A 26,047-nucleotide genomic window follows, 5' to 3' on the forward strand; every position below is an offset into this window, starting at 1 on the left:
ACTAAACAAATAAAAGAATAAAAAGTTATTTTGATTAAAAAATACTAGATTTTATTCATAAGTAAAATTGAAATCCCTTATATAAGTAGATGAGTTCCTTGGGATAGGGTTAAAAAGAAGGTTACGAGAAGATAACAAATGTGTCTGGTTATTGAACTATCCCTGATAAATTAATAGTTGAAGTCATCCCACGAACTAAGGTAGGATCTTATATTTGTATATTTGTAACATGCACGTGAATGTGTCAAGAATAAGTTATTGTGGGAACCATTTTGAATTGCCACGATGATAGTTTCTTTAATCACCAAAGCTTCTGTAAAAGGAGTCGAATCACTTGAAAGCTTTTTTCCAAATCTACCGATCACCTTGTTGTTTGGAAAATGAGCCCTTATACCAATTCCCACATGATTGTTATTTGAAACTTTAAATTGACTTATTTTTGGAGAGAGAAAAAAAAGGGGGGGGGGAAGGGTTTCTAAATCATTTGTCATAAGTCCACAAGAGAAGACCAAGGTCAAGATACATCTTCAACATTCATCCAAACATGGAGGGGTCTATTAGTAACTTTGTCTTTTATCTTCATTTTGCTTTATTTCTTCATTCCATCTCTGATTAGCCTGACAACACTGTCCTCACACATGACCTCACCTCACATCCATGACGTCACATATCACGAGGGCAAAACTGTAATCTTCCCATTAACTTCTTCTTAACGGAACGCTAAGCTACCACGAGATTGAGCCAAGCTTTTTTTATACTAAAAAAAAAAAAAAAAAAGACGTTATAGAAGTTCACCAAACACACTCCCAACCACACACGTATTAAACGTGTCATCCTCCTTTTCCTTACAACGTGGTCGAGCACTAAATGTTAACACACACCCACTTAATACACGTGGCAGATGATGATTGGAAAAAATAATAATGGACCCACTCTTTTACCGAAAGAAGCAAAGGTGGTAACAGAGTATGAGAAGTATTCGTGTAGTGTGTTACGTGTAAGAGAAGCCAAATCGAACGAACGAGAGAACGAATCTAACTGTTTTCATGATTGACTTGCTTGCAAGCGACGCATCTGATACTCTCTCTCTCTCTCTCAATAGCGGTCCAACTAACTTAAACTAATTTGAGAGGACAAAAGAGTGGGGGGTGGGTTTAGAGAGAGAAATTAAGATATTTGTTGTTGGGGTTGGAGTTGGGTTTGCTTTAACACCAAATTCCACCTGTCGAGTTGTGGAGAATCCTAACTTTTGGAGGATTTGGTTAGTTGTAACGTCTCTCCTTTATTTTTCTTCTCCTCTCATTACTTGCCTTTCTTTGCTTTCATGTTTGATTCCAAACTCTAACTTCTTCCCTAAACTAACTCTACTTTTAATAATCACATTTCACACATAAACAATCCCTTTTTCTTTATCTTGATTTGAGAGCCTTATCTCATCATTCATTTTTCATTTTTTATTTTTTTATATATAATATTGGTGCCTTATAGCTCTAGACTTTTATTTATTTACTTGATAAATATAAAAGGGTTGGGGGCAGGGGGAGGTTGGTTGGTTGGTTGGAATTGTTAGATTTTGATATAAAATTGTGATTTTAGATTTTTAAATTTAAATTTTAGATATCAGAGTTTTAGAATTCAAAATCTCGTTTTGATTTATTATTTATGAAGACTAGTTCTAAAATTTAGATTCATAATTTCTTTGTTGTTGAAATTGTTTCTATATTTACTCAATAGCACAAACAAACGACAAAGATTTATGTGATTCACATTCACTAAACAGAACAAGAACAATTACTAAAGATCTTTATTTATAAAATGGAGAGTTACAAAATATGTAAAACTCTCTAAAATCGAAAATCTAAAAATAAAAAATCCTCAAGAAAATATTATACGATTATACTTTTTGTACCCCTTAAAAAATTTGGATCAAGAATTCTATTCTCTTCACCCCTACGACTCTGCGTAGCGCAATAGAATACAAGACATTTACACAATAATATATCCTGCTTGATTTATGGTTGATCTCTTGCTAATTGATTTTGAATAGTTTTATCAAGATCAGAAGCAAATTGTGCAAAAGCAAAAAATTTATTTCCAACTTTACAAGAGTAAGAGAATTTGGACCCTTCGATCAATGTCATATACCAAACATGTGTAATTTATTAAATTCTTTCACGATGCAGAGCCCATCTTAAGATTTTGGATTATGTAAATGTTGATGTTAATACTAAAGATTTTTTTTTTTTTAAATCAACTTGATCTAAATGATCTTGACCGTCGAAATTCCAAATTAAATTTAATAATCTAAGAAAAAAGAAATAATTAAATCAACCAAGTTTATACTTAAACAAGTTACCTCCCAAAGATTAATTACTTCTACTAATCTTTATCCAAAGACTATAAAGTTGTCAAGATAAGACATTAATACCCAAATTCAACCATATATGGTTGTACAACTCCTAACCCTCACACCGATAATATTTAAATAAATAAAAAAATCTACTAATGTGAGATAAAAATAGAATAAAGTCTAGAATATCCAAATCCATGGAATCTAAATCCTTACTCACCAAACTATCTAAAACCCTTTATAACAATTTTAAAATTACATCCATACTCACTCACCGTATTTTTCGCACGTGCTCACGTGCCTTCATGTGGGTAAGGGTAAAGTATTATTCCAAGCCAAGCAACCGCCGCCCAGGCGGCCAAGCTGTCAACCCTTCTTCCTTTTGACACGTGGAACATTCACATTAGATGTAAATTGGCCGACTCTTGAGCACAAGAAAAGAGGACTTTATATTTAACCCTTTAAACCTTATAAACATATATTTTCTCAACTATATATATATTCACAAAGTCCCAACTAAACAAACCAAATCAAACCCAATTCATCTCTCCAAAGTCTCAACCTCTCCACACCTATCTCAAGCTCCAATGGACTGGACAAGAGGCCACACCATAGGCCAAGGCTCGTCGGCTGCGGTCTCTGTCGCCAAGTCTCATCAATCGGGAGAGGTCTTCGCGGTGAAATCAATCGAGCTCGAAAAATCAGATTTCTTACGAAGAGAAAACGAAATTCTTTCCTTATTAAAGTGTCAACAAATAGTTGGGTACATTGGTTGCGATATTAGTTCGGAGAAAGGTAAGTTTATGTATAATCTTTTCATGGAATATGTCTCGGGGGGAACACTTAGCGACACAATTCAAATGCACGGTGGCCGACTTGATGAGTGTGTGATCCAATCTTATACTCGGGAAATCCTGCTTGGCCTCGATTACCTTCACTCGAAACAATTGGTGCATTGCGATATAAAGGGTCGGAACATTTTAATTGGATTGGATGGCGCGAAAATTTGTGACTTGGGTTGTGCTAAGTGGGTTGACGAAAAGGCTTCGTCGAATTTTTTGATTGCGGGAACACCGATGTTCATGGCTCCCGAAGTCGCTCGTGGGGAAGAACAAGGCTTCCCGGCTGATGTTTGGGCTCTTGGGTGTACAATGATCGAGATGGCCACTGGGTGTTCGGCATGGGTTGATGTTGTGGACCCTGTTTCGGCTTTGTACAGAATTGGGTTCTCGGGCGATGTTCCGGAATTTCCGAGCTTCTTGTCTGAGAAAGCTAAGGATTTCTTGAGCAAATGTTTGAGTAGAGATCCAAAAGAGAGATGGACAGCTAAACAACTTCTTCAACATTCATTTCTTGATGAACCCAATTCTAATTCAAAGCAAATTCAAGACTCAAAGACATCAATTTCTCCAACAAGTATACTTGATCAAGATTTTTGGGATTCAATGGAGGAGTCAGAAACACCCCGGAATCTGACCCACATCGATTCTTCGAGTTCTATTGAGGAAAGGGTACGATTGCTTTCATCTCCAAAGACATCGAATTGGACTTACGACGAAAGTTGGATCACAATTAGAAGCAATAACAATCAAGACCTCAAGAATTCTTCGGAGCAAGATCATGAAATGGTCGAAATCGATGAACCCACGACGAGTAGTGCGTCAGATACAGATTGGATTAGTCATGAAGAAGAGATGGAGTTTTGTGGAAACTTTGTGTTTGAAAAAGATTCTTTAAATTATTCTGTTAATAGTTTAATTAATGATAGAAGTAGAAGCCATTTATGTAGTAGGAGAGATTGTTTAAAGGTCTGTGGATGTATATCTAGTGATCAAAATTTTGAAACACAGAGACTCTCTGTTTTCTTCTAATTCTATTTGTCTTTAACCCTTAGACCCATTTTTTCTTTGCCTCTAATTTTTATTTTTTTATTTTTTGATTTACTTGGAGTGATTTTCACAACCGTTTGATCTTATTGAGATTGGTGTCGGTGGCACAAACTTGAAGAGAGGGAAATTTTCACTTTTCTCAAAGTAAACTTTTGAAGTAGGTTCAAAGTTAACTAGGCATCCATGGAAAGTTATGACCATTATTGGAGAAATGTTAGATATTCTTTCTTCACTTAGAAGTTAGTTGATTCATAAGTAACATAGGGAATCCAATGTGTGGGTAAAAAACTTAAGAGATATTTATGAAAAAGTGATAAATTTTTGAAGAATTTACTATTTTGACTCATTGTTCATTTTAATTATCAAAATGTGAACGATAACGAATTCGAAATTGTCACTTTAAACCTACAAAATAGTCACTTTGTTCTGATTTTTTTTTTTTTTTAACGAAAACGCTCACATTTTGATAATTAAAATGAATAGTGAGCCGGAATCGTAAATAACTCATTTTCAACTCACGAAATAGTCATTCATCCAGTATTTTTAATTATATGATTAATGTTAATTATTATGTTTTGGCTCAATGGAAATTTTGGATCCAAGAAGCGTTGAGAGTCCTTAGATTGTGAGTCTGATACCCAGTATGAGCAGTATTTCTTCGGGGCCACCCATGATGACGCACCCTCAGTTACTCAGTGTGTTTGATGTGCGGACTGGCACGTGCTTGGGGGAGAGACCCTATACGCTTTGGCTCTGGGCCTAGCTCTTCCGACCCCCCTAGTTGGACGTAAGTCCAGACACCCTCGTCAAAAAAAAAAAAAAAAAATTGCATATATAAAAATAATATAATATATAATATATATATTTTCTCATGTATTATTAGATTGGGTTAAAAGTAAAACTGGATTAGGACTTGGTTGACCCAAAAACAGATCTGACAAAACTTTCGGATCCAAAAAAGCTTTGATCAAGATCCTGATATATTTGATTAGATCAAATTAGAAATTCGGTTTGATCCTATTAGCTGACAACCTGGTGTGAATGGATATGACTTAAGGTCAACCCGATTTTCTATTTGGTTGGTAAATTAAAGTTAGATCCAATTAAGGTGTGCTTTTGGTCTATGTTGTGGGACCCATTAGAGTGGTCTCTAACTTGCACCACTTGTGGTGGTGTTTGGAAACATAAAAAAAGAAAAATTCAACTTTGGATTGGTGTGAATCTAGTGGAAAGTATGGCACGCGCATCAACTAGACCTCGATATTATCCTAAAAGAATCTGATAATCTCAACCATCTAATTAATGTTGTTGTGTTTGAGTGGTTCTAGTATCAAGTTCGTTGACTTTTTAATATGAGATATTTATTCAAGAATTATCCTTGATTGACCTTTGGGATTGCCCTTTCCCACTGGAGGACTTTTTGGGGGGGGTATATTCTATTGACTTTTTGAAAAAAAATTAAACAAGAGTTAGTTGACTTTTCCTATCAAGAGAAGGCGTAGAAAGTTTCCATATAAACAAAGACCTCTTCAACATTTGCCAAAGACCTTTAATTCTTTGTTGGAGACTCATTCTTCAACCTTTTGATTTGAAATGTGCCAACTTGCTAAGTTAAGTTGGTTAGAGACAAAAGACTTTGGGAGTGTTTATATCACAATTTGGATCATAATAGGGTTCCATCTTGCGTGGGTCCGAGGGTTAGCCCGGGCTCAATTCAATCTAAGTATCAAGCCTAAGTTCAATCTGAGTTTGAGTTTCTAATCTTGATTTAGGTTCAGATTGGCCCAAACCATATATATAGGTTTGGGTGGGTTGAGCTGTTAAACTAAGGTAAAAGTTGGATCTTCATCTTTAAGAAATCTATTCAATGTAGTGTAGGCAACAAATAGAAACGAAAGTTATGTTAAATAATACATGTAGCAAGAATTAATTATATTGTAAAAATACATAAAAATATTTATATATTGTTATATGGCCTCGGGTTAGGGGGCAGAGGCAGAATCAGGATTTTCTTGTAGTGGGGGGCAAACTACAGTTGCCTGATAAGGTTGAAGAGTATGAATATAGGTGATTTTAAGGTGAAAATTCATGAGTCTTTTAGAGGTTGTAGAAAAGGGTGTTTAGGCCACATCTTATTAACCTATGAGAGAATATCTAAGTCAAAGGGTAATGTCATAATGGGTGGGTACAACCGCTAAAAGTTTGGGTCTATTCACCCCAAATTTAGGTTGATTTAATCTAGGCTCAACTTGTCCCATGCTCACCCATCAATCAGGTTGAGTTCATGTAGAGCTCGAGCCAATTTGCTTGAATTGTAGTCCTAAATCAAAACCTGTCTTCATCACTAATCTCGTTTTCCTAGCGAAATAATTTTTTTATTTTCCAATTTGATGACTAAGATTGTTTCTTGTTCTACACAGTTTGATTAGTTATTCCATTTTCTCTATTGTTCCATCTTAGAAATTGATAAGAAGAAAATAAACAACATTTCTACCTTAAATTGTCCAAATAAATCAAGGTTAGAAGATATTTTATTTATTTGTGCTTGAGATGTGGATCAAGGGTTGAAGACATTTTATTTATTTATGTTGGGATGGGGAGGGGAAAAATCAAGTCACCTAAATAAAATTAAAGTTCGTACCATATACTTCGGAACTAATTATATGAAGTAGAAACTCATTCATCTGCATTGTTTCACTCTCCTCCCCCCAACATATTCTACTTGGTAGTGCAAACCATTATGGATCACAAACATATACACCAAAACTACTAGAAAAAGAAAAAAAAAAAAAAAAAAAAAACAGGCGAATTGTTTGGTGCCAACCAATGGGTCTCTTATGTGTTCTTCTTGCTATCAGAATGTGAAACCTTGTGATCCATCGACTGCAGTTGGTTTCGAAGGTTTTGGTTTTCCTCCAACAACCGATCATACTCGAGAAGAAACCCTTCTGATTGCTTCTTCAGAGCCAATGCATTGGCTTCTCCTGCCTTTACCTCCTTAACCTTTGTCTCGTGATCGGATTCCAGCTTCTTAACCTTTGCCTTCAATCCAATAATCTCTTCCTCTAATGTTTTGACCCCCCCACCATCTGAGCTTCCACTCTGTCCATCCTCAAGAACTCGGTTCTGTTTCTTTACGGCTTCCATGCTTTTCCTTAGCAAGCGGAGCTCCCTTATATAATGGTGCAATCGGTCTATCATCAGTGCAAGGAATAAAGAGAATCCTGCACCAGAATTAAACAAAATTTGAAATCAAACTCACAATCTTACAAATTAGTCAGAGGCAAATGGCTGTTAAATGCTGAAAATTCATAGTAAAGCCTACAATTGTGTGGAAGAGTAGAGTTAAAACAAACATTGAACATCAGAAAAACCCGACATAGGGGTTATGAGTCATGCACGGGTCAAGTTCCATCATCACTATATATCCATCCAGGTTTATGAACTAATCCTGTTCAGTCATTCCACTCTATCTTGAATGATATCGACATCCAAGAATAACATATGCTCTCAGTATGTAATAATATCAGCTGGATTAATCAACCATTACTTTTTAAAGATTAACAGGTGTTCTCTGAATGTAAAATGGTTATAATGGGTCTTATAATAGCCTAATAGGTTTTTCATGGATCATATCGTGTTATGAAAGATGAATGTAATATTTTAGTGATCACAAAGACAATTACCTAATATAATGTCAAGTGCAAGAAGGAAATAGTAAACAAAAGACATCGAGACTCTTGAATGCAGATCCACGGAGTGTCAAACTGACACAAGTCAACAAAATTTCTTTAAACAAATAAAAGAACCAATGCAATCCGAATTCTAAACCATTTACAGATTTGGCAAAAAAGACAAACTCCAGAAAGTAAGAAATCACAAAAGTACATCATCCGAAAGAATGTACCAAACAGTTCGGAAGGGTATGGTGTAAATTTTAACAAATGGAAAGAGTACTTTTTTAAAGAATTGTCAGTAAGTAGAGAGATCTTAAGTCAAAAGATCTCCCGATTTTGCTATTGAGTCTCTATTCATCAGTAATGTTTCTTTGTGTTCAACTAACTTTTCTGAACTTTCATCTAAGAAACAAGAAAAGTGATTTCACTTACATGGGACCTAGCAATAACAATCAAATTATGCTGCCTAGCAAGTAGGGGAACCAGATACCATATAGTCAGTCCCCTACTTTTTGGTAACTTTAAGGAGAGGCTTTGATTTCAAATATCTCTTACCAGTTACCACCATTGTCATCCCATCTTTCCTTGAAAGCTTCAACTTCCATTCTCTGCTTTGCAACTCTTTAGAGATTTCCTCCACACCTCACTTTTCTATTTTTCCTGGTGATTGTGACCAGGTCCAGAGCTGAACCTCCATTTTTTTACCCTCTCTAACTCACTTTTTTGCAGGGGTATTTCTTGTACAAGCCTTCATTGAAGGCTTTTCCTCTAGGTCGCACAAATATACGTCATGTGGCATATTTTCTGTGCACACTAAATTATTGATGAAATGCCTATTGTTTGATGGATCAGCATACCAAACATAGTTTGATTGTCAATTTCTAACTATTGGATAAAAAAGTTTTCCATCAGTCTTAGAAAGAATGGATAGGAGTGTTTTTAATCATATTCAAATTCAATAACTAGAAATCACTACCTTAGGTACATACATTCATCAAAGGGTGAGATCAAATTGTCCTTTTGCCTCCAAATTGTGGTCCCACTTTTTATGCTTGTTCAATCGGGAGTGGGTTTTTCCTCATTCTTTGATTTTTGTCTTTTGGAGCTTCGGTCTTAACGTATTCACTGGTAGGAAAATGATTCTTTGGGCTTTGATTCCTTTTACCATTTGCTGGAGCATTTGGAAGGAGAGAAATAGGAGAAGTTTCCTAGATCCGGAGAGTAACTTCAACAAAATGATTTTGACGGTGCTGGGTTTTCTTTACTATTGGTGCAAGTTGGATGTAGCTTTTAAAGGGGGTTCTCTGTGAGGAGTTTGTCTTCAAGTGGGACTGTTTGTGTTATTTGTAGTTTTTTCTGGACTGTTTGTGTTATTTGTAGTTTTTTCTTTCTTTTGTTTTTCTCTTTCGTGTTTCTTTGTATCTATGGTTGGTCATCTCAACCTCCTTTTTAGTAGTATAATCTTTTGCCTATCCAAAAAAAAAAAAAGGGTGGGACCAAAACCTTACTTACCAGAAGCACCAAAGCACCTCTACATTAGGACCTAGGGAAGTTAAGATGTCCTTTGAGGATTGCTTGTCCTCCTTGCAATGAAACTTTCGTTTATCAAAAACAAAAAAAAAAGTTAAGATTCCTATATTGGGTTGCTCTTCAAATCATCTAGTTCTTCCTACTTTTTTCTCTCTTTTTTCCCATTGGTATCTAATTTTCAAAAGAGAGGGAACATACAATACCACACGCATTCTTATTCATAAGTGTAATTTACACTTAAATGCATTATTTGGTGCATAATTATGCAAGTAATTTTGTATATTAATGTGTATTAAGAAATATATTGTATCAATTAAGCAGAATCATGAAACGTATTACATTAACTACTGATAAGATTTCTTCGGGATAGATTAAATCAGCCCCATGTTAGGTCCCCTGATCCAATCCAATAAACTCCTATAGCTTATCATACTGAGATATGAACAGCATGCATTGAAACCCTATTGGATCCAACTTAGATCTACTGTGATCCTATCTGCACCAGATCCATTGACAGCTCTAATAGGAAACAAAGTGAATTTTACTGGATGATGAATCAGAGCTAGTTTCGACCATATATTTGATTAAATTAAACAATTATTTTAACAAATTTACACAAATTTTACATTTTCTCATCAAATTAACACAAAGAACATCATATTTCCGCTAAATTCCAAAACAAACAACTTTTAAAACGATCACATCTAACACATTTCAACCACAATACAAACAACTCCTCGATTCTCATAAGTCGGTTAAAAATCAAAATTCAAAAACTTCGAAACAAACACAAGAAGATGATAAAGATGAATTTTTTACCCATCAGAGACGCTTCCAGAAGATGCTTCGACATAAGTACCTGATCCGTCGGATTGACCGCACCAGCTTCAATCGAACGATCCTGGATCTTCATCATACTGTGTAAAGTGGAGATCAAGACCAGAAACACAGTTCCTGCAACAGTCTTCGCCATTAATGGACCTCGCCCGCGCTTCACTCGATCCAAACCCAAGATCACAATCTTTCTCAAAGGAGTTTTAAACAGAAGGAGCAGAATCAAAGACATCTCGGAGAAGATTACAGTGAACAAAAGCTGAATCATTGTGACGAAGTAACCCTAAAATCACGAAATTTTGGTATAAAAACGAAGAGGCGGAGATCTCAGAAGTTTCTGAGAAAATATTAGGGATTTAAGGGCGTGGATGAGAGAGAAAGTGTGGGCCCAAGATGGGAGTATTTTTAGCTATCATGGGAGGAGATGTAGAGAGGAACGTGGAACGACAGAAGTGAAGCAGAAGAAAGACTGTAAAGTAGAGATACAGGTGTGAAAGAGGATCGGTTTTCTCCACTCGTCTCTGCTTTAGCTTTGATCAGATACTCCGTATCTTATCATATTATAATGCTACGAGTCTATTATGATCGAGCACATTTTGCTGATCAATATATCTAAAGACCCCACCACATTTTAAATTACTATTTTATGTATGTAATATATATATATATATTTTCTTGATTATTAATATATTTTATATTTTATTTTTAAGTTTAATATTATGTATAAATATATATATTTTACATAATTCATAATCTTTAATGTTGTTATTAGGTCCATTTCGGAGGAACTTAGAACCATAACCACTATATTTATTTCTGTTCCAATGGTTGTTGGTTCTTGGTCAAAAATAAATGAGACTAGAATCGAAACTGTCAAAAAATACAGATTCCCATCAGTTCTAATTCTCAAAAATCAAATGAGAAAAAAAAAAAAAAATATATCTCAAATCATTATAAAACTTTTTTTCCTTTAAAAAAATTAACATACTATCTACACAATTATTAACTTAGTTATAATTTTTTTTTTAATACTAAATATACAAATTACTGATTTTCTTAAAAATAAAAATTAATTTCAATTAAAAGTAATAAATTTTTAGAAGAAATAGCTCATTTTAAACTCTAATTGATAATTTATATGAAAAATTAAAGAATTTTCTATAACATACATTAAATTGGATATAAAAGAATACCTTAAATCATCTATAGTATGAAAGAATGGTAAAATAATTCGATTCTAAGTACCCATGAGTACCTATTAGATAGAACCTAACAGTTCTGGTCATATTGATTTGGTTCCAGTTTAGACCTGATTCTAATCGATTCTAATAAAAAGGAAACCAAAACCAAAAATGGGGTTTTTTGTTTTTTATTATGATTTCGATTAAATGGGTACCCATTGACACCCCTGACCCATATTTTGTTTAAATACTTAAATTATGCATTTAAGTAAATTAAATTCATAAACCAAAGCAAATTTGATTGCAAATCTATTCTTAGTGAATCAATAATTAAATTCTCTTTCTACCCCCTATGAGCTAAAGAAAAAAAAAATTACTAGCAAAAAAATCAATTTGAGATTACACAAAATCTTAGATTGGCCAATCACATTAACCCAAATATACTAAGGGCATCTCCAAATTACAAAACTACCATTGTTGGGTTTCGTGCAATTGATCATCCAAGATTCTCCGAAATCTACCATTTTATTGAGAAAAAAAATATTAACATAGAACAAAATACTAGTAGCAATATTTTAAAAATAGAACCAATGATTAAGTCAAATATTTTCTAAATTGGATGGGCCATGGTCAGTTTCGATTTGACCCAATTAGACAAATTCATCGTCATCTTCTAAGTATATATGACTTACATCGATCCATAGAAGATGCCCGAGATGAGAAACAATGTGATGGATCAACATGTGAATCAAGAAAGATCCCACATTGAAAATCGTAATTTTGCGAAATTTGATGGACTCTTGAGATAACAAATTATTGTTATAAGTCATTGGTCCAAGACTTTCTAGATAATCATAAACGTACATTATGACGTGCACCATGAATCACAGTGGCCCACAAAATAAAAGTGGTTGATTTTAACTTTAGAAAAATCCAGTTTCTAAAGACGATGGAGCTCTAGTTAGTACCTTATGCAAGGAAACACGTCTTTTCCCTCCCATGTCGGCAGTAAGAAGTGTTGTGGATCAGGCCGAATCCCAAATAGATCCGATATGCAATGGATCGGATCAGGTTTTATTGAATTGAACTCAATATTAAGATCCATTTATGACCCAGTAACAAAGGGGTCCGAATCAGATCAAAAGTCGATTTTTTAAACAAACTTCATCCTTGCTATTATATCTTACAATAATGATTTTTTAATGCCTCCTTAACCATTTTTTTTTTCAAGATACACAACTGCACATATTTATGGGGATGTACAATTGTGTATCCCAAAGAAAAAAAAAATCTATGATTCTAACCCATGCCACATCAAGGGGTGTGTGTTAGAGGGGGCGTTAGAAAATCATGATTTTGTGTCTTATTATCTTTGCCATTAGAATAATGTTGAAGTGATCTCACATCGCACTTCTTGACGTGAAAGTGGATGGGAGCCATAGATGATTTTTCACTATTAATGAGAGTAGGTGGAATAGAAGTGGTTGGACACAAAAAAAAAAAAAAAAATTATGGTCATAAATGCCCCCATATATTTAATATAATCAAGGTTATTTTAGTAAAAAAAACTCAATAGAATTGTAAGACAAACCTTGCTTAGTTTTAAAAATTATAAAAATATATTTTTTATTATGTAATCTTCTAGACCTTTTAATCAATGGTTTAATTTATAAATGAACCAGAATCCATGACAGTGTCTACGTGGCAAGTTTTGATGGGTGTTTAAAATGCGTCGGGCTCTTAAACAAGTCATGCATGTAGCCCAATGTATTTTATATCCAATCAAAATGTGCCACGTAAACACGTATGTAGGTATAAAAATGAGACATGGATCGCGACTCTTTTCAAATAAGCTATTTTGAAACATGTGCGTTCGCACTTGCCACCTTCTAGTTATTATATCATACATGATATATAGTGAGAGAAGGTGAGAGTAGAAGTGGTTTGACACCAAATTCTGGATCTCACAAGTGCCCCCCATCTTTAAATTTAGGCTTAATATAGCTAGGATCATTTTCGAATCACATTGTTAATGTTTAAAATTACAAAAAAAAATTATTTTATATTATGTAATATTTAAAAACCTTTTAATAAATAGTTTAAATTGCATATGAGTCCTTTTGATACATGTGAGCCTAGTAAGTTATTTAGGCTTCATAAATCATCGAAAAGCTCTTACTAAGTTAGTCAAGCTTTATAAATCATCAAAAAGCTCTTAAAAATCAAAATTGAACCTATACACCCAAATTGGGTCCATTGACTAGGAACAAGCCTCTTTCGAGTTGGATTTGAAATTTTCACAAATAAAACCCATAAAGCCACTTTTGGGACCGTAATTATGCATGGTTTATTGACACTTAATTGCTATTTGTCCAAATAAACATAAATTGTATTAATTTGTCAAATTATCGAAATTAATGGATTTTCTTACTATCTATAGGTAAAAGGGGCAAAATTCGAGGTAAATATTTTTGTAACAAATTTTGTTACAATGTAAAAATCAAGAGAGATTATCCAGCCAAAAGTTAAAATTTCACCGCGTGACGGTAGGGCCCTAGTGTTCTGCGGTAATCTCGAGAATTATGCCTCGAGATTTGAACAAAACATTCTAGATGCTTTGGCCATTGTAACAGAAGGATCTTCTCGAAATGAATGAAGCAAAATTCCAACCCAACAACCGATTAAGAAAGCTATACATTGAGGGGTTGTACGTAAAATAAGGGGTCCCCTCTTGGACTCTTTCTCTCTGAATTTCTTCCTCTTTTTGTAATTATCTTATTTTAAAGAGAGAAGTCTTGAGTGTAGTGAAAGTATCAAGAGTGATTCTATCAATTTTCTTCTTTAGTTCTAATTGTAATTCTTTTGAGAGATCGTCAAAGAGGAATCAAAGTGCAACATAGTTCTTCATCTTCTTCTCTTCCACATTTTACTTATTTTACAATTGCTACAACTTACTCCTTAAGATGATCGGCTAGACTCTCCTTAGAGAAATCAAGGATGCCAAAGCAAGTTCATCATAATAGTGTTATTTTAATTTTATATATTTGCTTTAAATTGTAATACTGTGAAGCCTCTTATGTTGAGAACATCCAATTTATACCTCTGATTCAAGCCTTGATAACTATTGCTTAGATAAGTTCAAGAATAGTTACACTCTGTGATGAATCGAGATATAAGTTGGGTAATCTCATTTAAGTTCAGGATTTACATTGATATTCTTTGGTTACAATTAATGTTTAATCGATTTATCTTCCAATCTATGAGCAGTGACTTGTTACATAGATCAAGTCAAAATTAGAATTATTCAGTATTACGGATGATTTGCAATGGTTGAATTGAGTTAAATAATTTTTCATTATTTACAATCTCTATTTTTTGTTTCAATTTTATATACAAATTAGATGTCATTTTCTATTATGTTTACATATCTATTTGTTTTTAAAAGAATCTGTTTTCAAACTCTGTTTTTATTTTTAATTCGAAGTTTAAGTAAGTCACGATTGTCCCTGTGGAACGAATCCTACTTACCCAAGTTTTATTCTAATATCATAAGTTGCGACGATCAATTAGAATACCTCCTTATTTACAATGTCCTTACTGAATCCAATTTCATGGAATGGGTAGGGCTTGAAATGGGTCGGACCTAGATAGGCTAGATCTAAGTATATATCCATATTTATATCCGATTTTTTTTTTTATAGATTCAAATCCATATTCGAATACAACTCGGATCCTACTAGATAAAATTTGGCCCATTTTATGCCATTAGGTAGCGAAAGGAAATCCACCTATAAATGGAGGAGAAAGATGACAAGGAAGGCACCATATTCACCAAGTGAGATATTAACCTGAGTGTCAGATGATTTTTGATAGATACAACATCGGTGCACAAACTTTGCAGAAGAAGGAGGATCCACCATTAAAGCTACAACTTGAGGTGCAATAAGGTTGCTCAGAAAGAAGGACCCCTACATCGATCATGCTGGGTTGAATATGATAGATTGAAACTGAAGTTGAATAGATTGAAACTGAAGTTGAATAAATTGAAATAATATACATTAGATGTTGAAGAACTTGAAGAAGACATATTTTGTGAGAAGAAAATGTAGGATTTTTGGTTGTAGGTTGAAGATGAGGATGTTTAGGCCATTTTTATTATAATTGATACTAGAATCACTAGGTGTCATGTCATCAATTTGAATAATGGTGGTGTTTCAAATATTTATCAAAGAGATGCTAAATTGCCCCTGCATGCGAAGATGTGGGGGTTTGCACAGAACCATATATGTTTTTCCTCGAGATATAAGTGTTGTACATTCAAGGAAAATCAATGGTTCTATGTGCAAACAGTGCTATAGAAAGTGCTGTAGGATGTCACTGTAGTACCATTCTTTATCAACATGGAAGGGTATGTCTAAATCATCCTAGGAAAAAAGATATATAAATAGGAAGAATGGAATTGGTGTTATTGAAAGGCAGTGATGCTTCTCCCTTGTGTAGGATTGATGGTAAGTCTATTATTTAATGAGCTTTACTTTGACCATTGGATTTGAGCTTTTTTCAACAGGGTTTTATGAACATGCCCATACATTCCAATTTCCAATCCCAATATCAGTTTAGGCAAATACATGAAAGAAGACCATATTCAACAGCCTAAGATTGTCGTTTTTCATACAATTCGACAGACCAAGGCGTTGAATTTTTCATTATCAGTTTTTTTTTTTTTTTTTTTTTCCTGACGTGCTGAAACCATCAAATTAAGGAGGATGGGAGAAATTCGATGGTTCTAAACTGTCGAATTTAGGGAACATAAAAATTTTCAACGGCCTTGGGATGTCAAAATCTGATTTCTAAAATTTGTGTGACTTAGCCCGTTGAATTTCCTTTTGGAATTTTAAAGTTTTCACTTAGTGAGGCCCTCCATCAACATGACTGCTGAGATGTAAGGATTCTCAAAAATGTCTCTATAGGAAAAAATGTATTATTAAAACTAATAACTAGGAAATGTGCATTTTTCCTCCTATCTTTGTAAAATAACTAATAAAACATAACAAGATAATGCACCTTGTAAATGTCCCATACTTGGTTAATTGACTAGCATAACTTCTTCAAGATAATTAAACAGCCGTGGCCACTTGGTTCAATTTCCTCCAATATCTCTTGTTTGTCTGTTACTTAAAATAATGTAAAAGTGAATACAAACACATTTTCAAAATGAAAGAAAACTTGGGATCATAACACAGTGGAATGGAGGAACAAAATTCAATTAGCCAACCCCAAAATAAAACCTCGGGATGAGGCTTTTGTTGTGTAAATGTCTTGAACTCCGTTGCGCTACGCAGAGTTGTGGGGTGCATGGGGTAGCGCCCCCGCAAGGAGTTTTACATATTTTGGTAACTCTCAGGATTATAAGTAGAGATATCTAGGACTGTAAAACTTATGAGAAAAAGAGTGATTGTCCTTGGTCTGTTTTGTGGACGTAGGCACATTGCTGAACCACATAAATCCTTGTGTTTTGTGTGTTTTTTCATAGCTTTAATGATGTTATCTTTTTTGGCTTTCATCATTCTTATCTTTGTGAGCTTTACTTAACATTAATGCCATGTGATAAATGCGACCTTAGAGGGTGTGTCCATAGCATATATTGATGCAACCACTGAAACAACACAAAGTGCAAAACATGGCCTAAAGAGTTGGATTTTGGAGTTAAATCCATAGTTGTAGGTCCCGATCCCAATTTGATTCGGACCAATCGAACCACCAAAGTCAATCATCCTAAACCAGTTGTAGATCACATCACATTAATCTATATGTAAGTTCTGTTTCCATTTTCTGTTGTTGGGAACTTGGGATGATTCATAGCAAACATGTGGCCTCCTAGTAGCCGATCGATAGTCATTATTGATAAATTTGGGGGTGCAACTCAAAACCAATTGGCACTGAGTGGAGAGGCCAAGGAGCTTATAAGGAGAGAGAGAGGGAGAGAGAGAGAGAGAGAGTGGTCCATTTGAAGTAGGTGACGAATTTCAACCCCTAAAGCATTATACAACAAATGAAACAAAAAAAAGAAAAAAAAGCCTAGTTTTTCACTCAAACAAAACAATTAGATAACACTTTACATTGACACTATGCAAATCTTGTCGGGGAAGAACGATACATGTTTCTTTAGTTTTGAATCGAAACTACAAATAAGTTTGAACTATTTATGAACAAGAATATATGCAGTTCCATTCAATGGATGGCATCTTAGAAAAAAATGGCATTGTGTATATTTTTTGTTATACTCAATCAAGTCGGGACTGTTATAAAAATAGAATTTGAAAATTGCTCTGAGGCACGTAGTAATCTATGTTGTCTTATAGACAACAGACACCCCCACTTCGACTGAACACGAAGATGCAAATGGGTTACTGACGAACTTGTCTTCAGGATACAACAGAGCCCAGTTCTATCACAACTCTATATTTCCTCAAAATTTGTACTATTTTGAGAAAATCTATTTCATAGAATTTCGGATACACGGATGCCTTTTTTTGTAGAAAATTTTGAATTATTTATTTTAACAAAATTGATCTCCATAAATAGATAATAATTAAAAAAAGTCACATCCATTCATAAATGATTTTTTGAATCTCAATAGGTGTAAAACCCATTAGAACTACTAGGCACCTATTCAGATCAAGGATCAAGAACTTTTACAAACTTCAATCCATGTGAAAAGATATCAACCAATAGAAATGTTCTTTTTAAAAATACTTACTTTTCTTTAACAAAAAAGTACACCAACCATAAAGTAACTTTCAAATATCATTTTAAAATAAACTAAATTAATTTTATTTGAATCAATTTTAAATAAATATTAATCAACATTTATTTTAACAGGGACATCTAATATATATAAGGTTTCCATTGATGTACCATTACAAAACCTTTACATTGGGTATGTTTTATAACTCCAAAAGTTGGATCTTAAAACACTCTACAAAATGCATTTGTTGAACTGAATTACGCTGTTGGTCAAGGCTCTAGGAAGCATTAGTATATGTTTTGAAACATTCAGTTCCTTCTTTAGATTTTTTGAATGACTACAACAAGTGACAGTCATCATCTTCAAAACCTTGGCATTCTTCAAGAAGTATTTTAAAGCATAGAACTCGGTTTCCTTCCCACCAAAATGCATAAATTGAACTGTCTTGAGGTGTAACAACAAACATTGAGGCACCTTTTCGTATTCCCAACTTTCTTTCTGAACCTCAAAATGCTGAATGAAAATCAAAATATAAAACTTTAGCTATAATTGCAACGAAAGATCGATCAATGACGCAAAATGGAAATGTTAAGCGGCATGATGACTTACAGTAAGAAGCACAAGAGATTCTAGATTAGGTGAGATATGGAGTAATTCCATCAGAGCTCTTCCATTTGGAAAACGAAGGCCCATATTCACATTTAAATGAGTCAAATTATTAAATGCAGGAAGATGGGTGAAGAGATCTTTCGCATTGTAGAAAATCTTGTCACGAGGCACAATAAAACATTAACATTGAGTCAGATAAAACTTGAGAGAAACAAAACATCAGTATCTGCATATTGAAGTCAAGTTTTCGATAGATGCCTTCAATATTACTAGTAGTGATTAACTAAATAAGATCAATAATTTAATAAGGAAGCAAGCATACCTCGAAGCTTTCGCCCCATATATCTAAAGATTTAATATTAGAGAGGCTTCCAAGAAACTTTCTTGCACAATATCCTGATTCTTCAAAATTCCTTCCCCAACTATCAGTTGCAAAACAAATACAAGCATTAGTTAATGCTGGAAAGTTGCATGGAATAAAATCGTCTGGTAAATTACACAAATAAGTCAGATCTACAAGGTTCGGTGCATCGATCTTGAGTACACAATCTCTTAAACCAAGATCGTCCCCTTCTACGTATTCTTGAATTTTTAATCTCTTTAGTGCACGCCCTGAAATGTTCATATCCTCCCATTTACATTTATCTAGTATCAACTCTTCGAGAACTGGGAAGTTGGAAAAAAGTTGTTCAGATGAGTAGTAACACGCCCATAAAAGATGAAGGACTTTGAGGTGCGGAAAACAAGTGGAGGTTGGAAGCTTGAGAACACAATTTCCCATTTCTAGTTTCAACTTCACTAGTGATTCACACTTTAAAAGATCCAGGGGAAATACAGAGGGTTGTTTTACATTTAAATTGAGTGTAAGCTCCTGAACCTTATGTCTTATAAGTTTCGAGACCCATCCAATAATAATGGATTCATCAACTTCGTCTTCAAAATCGAGGCTGAATTTCTGTATGTTCATGTCATGGTGTTGCAAAACTTTATCCACAAAATTTATGAACTTTGTCGGAGATGTTGGGTTGGGATAATATTTGTAATGGAGATCGGGGTTGTGGTCCCGAATCACCAAGTTACTCCTATATAAAAAATCGAGAACAGGCATTGAAGTCCACAAGTATCTCCATCTTGTTGATAAAATACTTGTAGTAACAGCTTGCTCTATTGGAAGGAGAGAGAGGATGTCATGAAGAAGGGAATCAGGTAACTCACTAATCCTATCTACTCCTCTCCTCCACTTGCTTGCACTTGTTGGAAGCATTTTCCCTTTCACATCCATTGGTTTCCTAGAAAAAGAAAAATTATTCATCAAAAAATAACTTATATTTAAAAAAAAAAAAAAAAAAAAAACACACACACACACACACAACTTTAGAATACAGAATTAAAATATTTGGCAGCCTCTATATTCAATGTTTTGTTATGCCCTTTCTAATACATGTGGTATATGAAATTTTTCACTCACAAAAGAATCTCAAATCAACCGATCACACGAATCCATGTGCAGGGGTGGATTTACATTGGGGGCAAGTCTAGAATTGTCAATATCAAAGAATTTATGAGTTATTGGGACAATAATAGCGGTGGATTGCCTCCACAATTGTTTTTCTACCCTTAGTTGCCCCCACAAAGAAAAAACTTCTCTTGGTCGAACCCACAAATATTTTTTCACGCTTAGTTGTCCCCATATGGGCAAAATCCTGGCTCCGCCCCTGCTCACATGTATTGAGGGCATTGTCAATTTACAAAATTACTTGGTTGTAAGCAAAAAAATCTCTCCTTGTAGACCTTCAAATGAGGCTAGTTTGAAAGATTTCAAACATGTGGATTGTCATATTAGTAATTTACGCCTTGAAGCATGACCTCTAGAAGGAATTCTTATTCAGCCAACATGACAGAATGGCCCCTTAAGTTAGCCACGCTATCTCACTTATAAAATATAACTTCAAAGATATGAATAAAAAGATTACTCTTAAGAAAATCACAGAAAGAAAAAAAAAAAAAAATTAAGAAATAAGAAAAAAACTTACAAATTACGAATTCCTTCTGGGATTTTTCGTCCTTGCTCTTTAATGTAAAATACGAATTCTTTCAGGGAATTATGATTTTATATTGTATAATTGTATCTTATACAGTTAATAAGTGAAAAAGGATTCCCAGTTTGATTCGACTTGAAACATCGATATTTGTATCGATACAGTTAATAAGTAAAAAGGATTCCCAGTTTGATTCGACTTCGAACATCAATATTTGATGTTTGCCTTCACTTTATTTCAGGCGCAGGGCCCCCTCAACTTTTTTAGTAATTTAATATCCCTCTATATTTTAATAGTTTTTTAAAAAAATTACGTTAAGGACCTGATGGAGGAACTTTTTTCTAAATAGCCCCTAAGTTTTGGGCGGTCTCTTAATTGTCTATTTAGTAAATTTTTTTCTTTTTTTAACCATCCTTGGACCTCACTCCCACATTACTCTCGATTGAATGTCTTAACTGTTCGAATACGTTGTTTTCATACAAAAAATTAGGATTTTTGACATCTCAATCGAGTTTCGAAAATCCCATTCTGTCGGAAAGAATTTATGAAGGAAGAAGAAGCTGTTTTTAAGGGTTTCTTTCTTAGTTTTTAGATGAAATTCGATCAAGAATGGTTCTTTTGGTTGAAATCATCTAAACAAATCATTATCTCAAGTTTTAGTCGATCTTTCTAAGTATTTTAATTTTAAAAACTCAAAAATCGAAAATGAGTGGATTTTACCGGTGTGAGTTCACCTCTTTTTAATCAATTCCAATAAAAAGAAAACCAGTACAACAGTTCTGGTCATATCTATTTGGTTCCAGTTTAGACCCGGTTCTAATCAATTCCAATAAATAAATAAAAACCCAGAACAAAAAATGTGGTTTTCATTTCTGATTCTGGTTTCGATTAAATGGGAACCTATTGACACCCCTAACCTGTATTTTATTTAAATACTTGAATTATGCATTTAAGTAAATTAAATTCATGAACCAAAGCAAATTTGATTGCAAATCTATACTTGGTGAATCAAGAATTAAATTCTCTTTCTACCCCTATAAATTGAAGAAAAAAAATTACTAGCAAAAAAATCAATCTGAGATTACACAAAATCTTAGATTGGCCAATCACATTAGCCCAATTATACTGAGGGCATCTCCTAATTACAAAACTACCACTGTTGGATTTCATGCGATTGATCATCCAAGATTCTACAAAATCGACCATTTTATTGAGAAAAAAAAAAAAAGAAAATGTTAATTGAAAACAAAATAATAATAGCAATATTTTAAAAATAAAAAAAATGATTAAGTCAAATATTTTCTAAATTGGATGGGCCATGGTCAATTTTGATTCGATCTAGTTAGACTAATTCATCTTCATCTTCTAAGTATGTATGACTTACATCGATCGATAGAAGATGCCCGAGATGAGAAACAATGTGATCGATCAAGATGAGAGTCAAGAAAGATCCCACATTGAAGATCGTAATTTTGCAAAATTCGATGGACTCTTGAGATAACAAATTAGTGTTATAAGTTATTGGTCCAAGACTTTCTAGCTAATCATAAACGTACATCAATTCAGTTATTTAATTTCCAACTAAACGACGTGCTTCATGAATCACAGTGGCCCACAAAATAAAAGTGGTTGATTTTAACTTTAGAAAAATCCAGTTTCTAAAGACGATGGAGCTCTAGTTAGTACCTTATGCAAGGAAACACGTCTTTTCCCTCCCATGTCGGCAGTAAGAAGTGTTGTGGATCAGGCCGGATCCCAAACAGATCCGATATGCAATGGATCGGATCAGGTTTTATTGAATTGAACTCAATATTAAGATCCATTTATGACCCAGTAACAAAGGGGTCCGAATCAGATCAAAAGTCGATTTTTTAAACAAAATTTAAACAGACTTCATCTTTACTATTATATCTTACAATAATGGTTTTTTAATGCCTCCTTGACCATTCTTTTTTTCTCAAGATACACAATTGCACATATTTATGGGGATGTACAATTGTGTATCCCAAAGAAAAAAAAATCTATGGTTCTAACCCCTTCCACATCAAGGGGTGTGTGTTAAAGGGGGCGTTAGAAAATCAGGACTTTGTGTCTTATTATGTTTGCCATTAGAATAATGTGGAAGTGACCTCAAGATTAGACCTCACATCGCACTTCTTGACGAGAAAGTGGATGGGAGCCATAGATGATTTTTCACTATTAATGAGAGAAGGTGGAATAGAAGTGGTTGGACAAAAAAAAAAAAAAATGAATGGTCATAAATGCCCCCCATATATTTAATATAATCAAGGTTATTTTAATAAAAAAAAACTCAATAGAATTGTAAGACAAACCTTGCTTAGTTTTAAAAATTATAAAAATATATTTTTTATTATGTAATCTTCTAGACCTTTTAATCAATGGTTTAATTTATAAATGAATCAGAATCCATAAGTGTCTACATGGCAAGTTTTGATGGGTGTTTAAAATGCGTCGGGCTGTTAAACAAGTCATGCATGTAGCCCAATGTATTCTATATCCAATCAAAATGTGCCATGTAAACACGTATGTAGGTATAAAAATGAGACATGGATCGCGACTCTTTTCAAATAAGCTATTTTGAAACATGTGCTTTTGCACTTGCCACCTTCTAGTTATTATATCATATATAATATATAGTGAGAGAAGGTGGGGGGTAGAAGTGGTTTGACACCAAATTCTGGATCCCACAAGTGCCCCCATCTTTAAATTTAGGCTTAATATAGTCAGGATCATTTTCGTCAAAATTAAGAAAATGGCAGTCGAATCACATTGTTAATGTTTAAAATTACAAAAAAAAATTATTTTATATTATGTAATATTTAAAAACCTTTTAATAAATAGTTTAAATTGCATATGAATCCTTTTGATACATGTGAGCCTACTAAGTTATTTAGGCTTCATAAATCATCGAAAAGCTCTTACTAAGTTAGTCAAGCTTTATAAATCATCAAAAAGCTATAAATCATCAAAAAGCTCTTAAAAATCAAAATTGAACCTATACACCCAAATTGGGTCCATTGACTAGGAACAAGCCTCTTTCGAGTTGGATTTGAAATTTTTGCAAATAAAACCCATGATCCAAACAAATCTAAGTGATTCATATTAAATATTAGGCTTTACACCTAAATAAATGAGTTTGACCTACCAACATTCCATAGAATCATCAAAATTAGAATGGTATAAATTTATTTTTTAAATCAACTAGCTAACGCCTATTAACTAAGGAGCATAGTTGAAAAATTAACTTACCTCACGTCTATAAATATTGAAGTCTCTTTCATTTGAAGGAATCCCGAATCGCTTTCACTCAAAAGATAGAAGTTCCCCCTCTAGAGAAGAGATAGCTCTGAAGTCCTCCTCCAGATAAGAAACATGGTTTTTCAACTGAGGTTTGGACTCTGATTTCAAAGAACATCAAACGTAAAAATCTCTATCTAGAAGTCAAGAAATCATTTTTGTCGATCAAGTGAGATACAAATATATATATAAAAAATTGAAAATATTGTCTTTTTGAAGTTCAATTCTTAATATTTGCCTCAGATTCTAGGGCACTCATTGCGGCGAATTCGACCTGCTGTGTCTGCGCCAAGAAGTCGTACAATTGCTGGAAAAGAGCTAATAATGTCTGAATTCTATAATGTGCTCTACTGGTTGTGAGAATTTCATATCAGATTATATAATTAGTTATTCACATTGTGTTTCTTATTTTAGAGATTTTAGGGGAAGTTTTTCATATAAAGAAAATGGGACTTGTTAATGCTCTTAAATAATTGCTTTTTACCAAAATACCCTCTGATTCCAATTTTCAAAGTGAATTTATTGCACTTTAACGTGTGCCCTAAGGGCACACATTAACAAAATCCATATAGAAGAGATAATTTTGGTTTTGAGATTTTAGGAGAATTGCTCATAATTCAACATCTTAGTGTTGAGCTTCTTTTGCGGATTATCACGTTTATTTTTATAGAATAATGATTTTCTGATGCCCCCTGACGTGGCATGTGCTAGAACCATAGATCTTTTTCCTCGGGATACAAAACTGCAAATATTTATGGGGATGTGCAGTTGTGTATCCTGAGGGAAAAGATCTATGGTTCTAGCACATGCCACATCAAGGGGTGTATGTCAGAGGGGGCGTCCGAAAATCATGACTCATTTTTATATCATTATCTTTGTAGACTTATTTCCTATTGCTTTGATAGTTTTCTTCTTTTCTAAAATAAGTTGCAGTGCTATGTTTACCTTGGATGGAAAAAATCCATTTAGAGGGAAATTTTTTCACCCTATATGAATACAATATTGAGGTTTCTTATCCAAGTCACTATTATAGGGCCTTTAAAAGAAAAAATGATCACTGGCAACTTAACCTGTTATTAAGCCTAGACACCAAATTCGCTGACTTACTGAAAAAGTTGCGATTAAACCGTGACTTTTTTCCTTCACCGATTTAATTTTGACTTTTCAATAAGGCACGACTTCACGAATTTTGCGATTAAATCACGAACTTCCCGATTAAATCATAATTCTTAACGATTAAAACGAAGAAAAAACAAAAGATGAGCTTGATGCACTAGTAAGAGGATATGACCTTGATGAAGATAATGGTGACCATTTTACTGATAAAGCGTATAGTAATGACGGTGGAAATGAGGATAACATTGATTGTGATATTTTGACTGGTACAATATAGAACTTGAATATGTTGTAGACATATGGTTATTGTTGTGGATGCATGGATGATACCAACATGGAGTTCAGTGTTTATTGTTGGAGTTTAGTATGGGATTTGATGATATAATATGATACAACAAACTGTCATTAATAATTACACAGCCTTAATCCTAGCTCGATTTTTCCCGATTTTATCGAATTTTCCTACGTTTCTCTTTGCCTACTTATTCCCGAAGCCCAACTTGGTGAGTATGTTATTAAGGCCGTGGTGACATGGGCTAAAGTATTATCTTCATACTAAACACTTATTCTGTTGGAGTTTGGTGTTACACATGTTTAACTTGCAAGTTATTTTCTCGAGTTCTCTAGCACTTCCTTGCCATGATGTTGTAGAAGATCTTCATTGTGAAATTGCAGCCTACTTTGCTGTCATTCTTTGGAGAAGCTTCTTACTCCTTTTATTTTCCAAATATCTTTTCAGACTTCACTTGGAAGAGG

At 33.9% G+C, this 26,047-nt stretch overlaps 2 protein-coding genes and 1 pseudogene across 2 annotated transcripts; 1 reads left to right on the forward strand and 2 right to left on the reverse strand.

Moving 5' to 3' along the window:
• The first annotated feature begins 2,843 nt into the window (after positions 1–2,843).
• Positions 2,844–4,243, forward strand: LOC147387204 (mitogen-activated protein kinase kinase kinase 18 pseudogene; annotated as a pseudogene).
• Positions 4,244–6,801: 2,558 nt separating this feature from the next.
• Positions 6,802–10,747, reverse strand: LOC147387205 (uncharacterized). Its single transcript, XM_086421079.1, has 2 exons — positions 10,266–10,747; positions 6,802–7,463 (listed from the first exon to the last, which is right to left on the reverse strand). Exons 1-2 carry the CDS (start codon positions 10,546–10,548, stop codon positions 7,075–7,077), a joined length of 672 nt encoding a protein of 223 aa, XP_086277205.1. The 5' UTR covers positions 10,549–10,747; the 3' UTR covers positions 6,802–7,074.
• Positions 10,748–18,369: 7,622 nt separating this feature from the next.
• On the reverse strand, positions 18,370–20,096 carry LOC147387206 (F-box/LRR-repeat protein At4g14103-like). Its single transcript, XM_086421309.1, has 3 exons — positions 19,141–20,096; positions 18,819–18,974; positions 18,370–18,722 (listed from the first exon to the last, which is right to left on the reverse strand). Exons 1-3 carry the CDS (start codon positions 20,080–20,082, stop codon positions 18,441–18,443), a joined length of 1,380 nt encoding a protein of 459 aa, XP_086277435.1. The 5' UTR covers positions 20,083–20,096; the 3' UTR covers positions 18,370–18,440.
• Between the last annotated feature and the right edge of the window lie 5,951 nt (positions 20,097–26,047).

This window comes from Akebia trifoliata, chromosome 13 (genome assembly GCF_017979445.1).
Source record: "Akebia trifoliata isolate Shusen 1 chromosome 13, ASM1797944v1, whole genome shotgun sequence".
NCBI lineage: Eukaryota > Viridiplantae > Streptophyta > Magnoliopsida > Ranunculales > Lardizabalaceae > Akebia > Akebia trifoliata.

What these genes read in the sequence shown, in the direction of transcription:
- LOC147387205 (XM_086421079.1), bottom strand. Translation starts at nt 10,548, where the DNA reads ATGATTCAGCTTTTGTTCACTGTAATCTTCTCCGAGATGTCTTTGATT. An exon ending in TCTGGAAGCGTCTCTGATGG is followed by an intron (nt 7,464 to 10,265) that starts GTAAAAAATTCA and finishes ATTCTGGTGCAG; the next exon opens with GATTCTCTTTATTCCTTGCA.
- LOC147387206 (XM_086421309.1), bottom strand. Translation starts at nt 20,082, where the DNA reads ATGCTTCCAACAAGTGCAAGCAAGTGGAGGAGAGGAGTAGATAGGATT. An exon ending in TATGGGGCGAAAGCTTCGAG is followed by an intron (nt 18,975 to 19,140) that starts GTATGCTTGCTT and finishes CCTCGTGACAAG; the next exon opens with ATTTTCTACAATGCGAAAGA. An exon ending in AATCTCTTGTGCTTCTTACT is followed by an intron (nt 18,723 to 18,818) that starts GTAAGTCATCAT and finishes ATTTTCATTCAG; the next exon opens with CATTTTGAGGTTCAGAAAGA.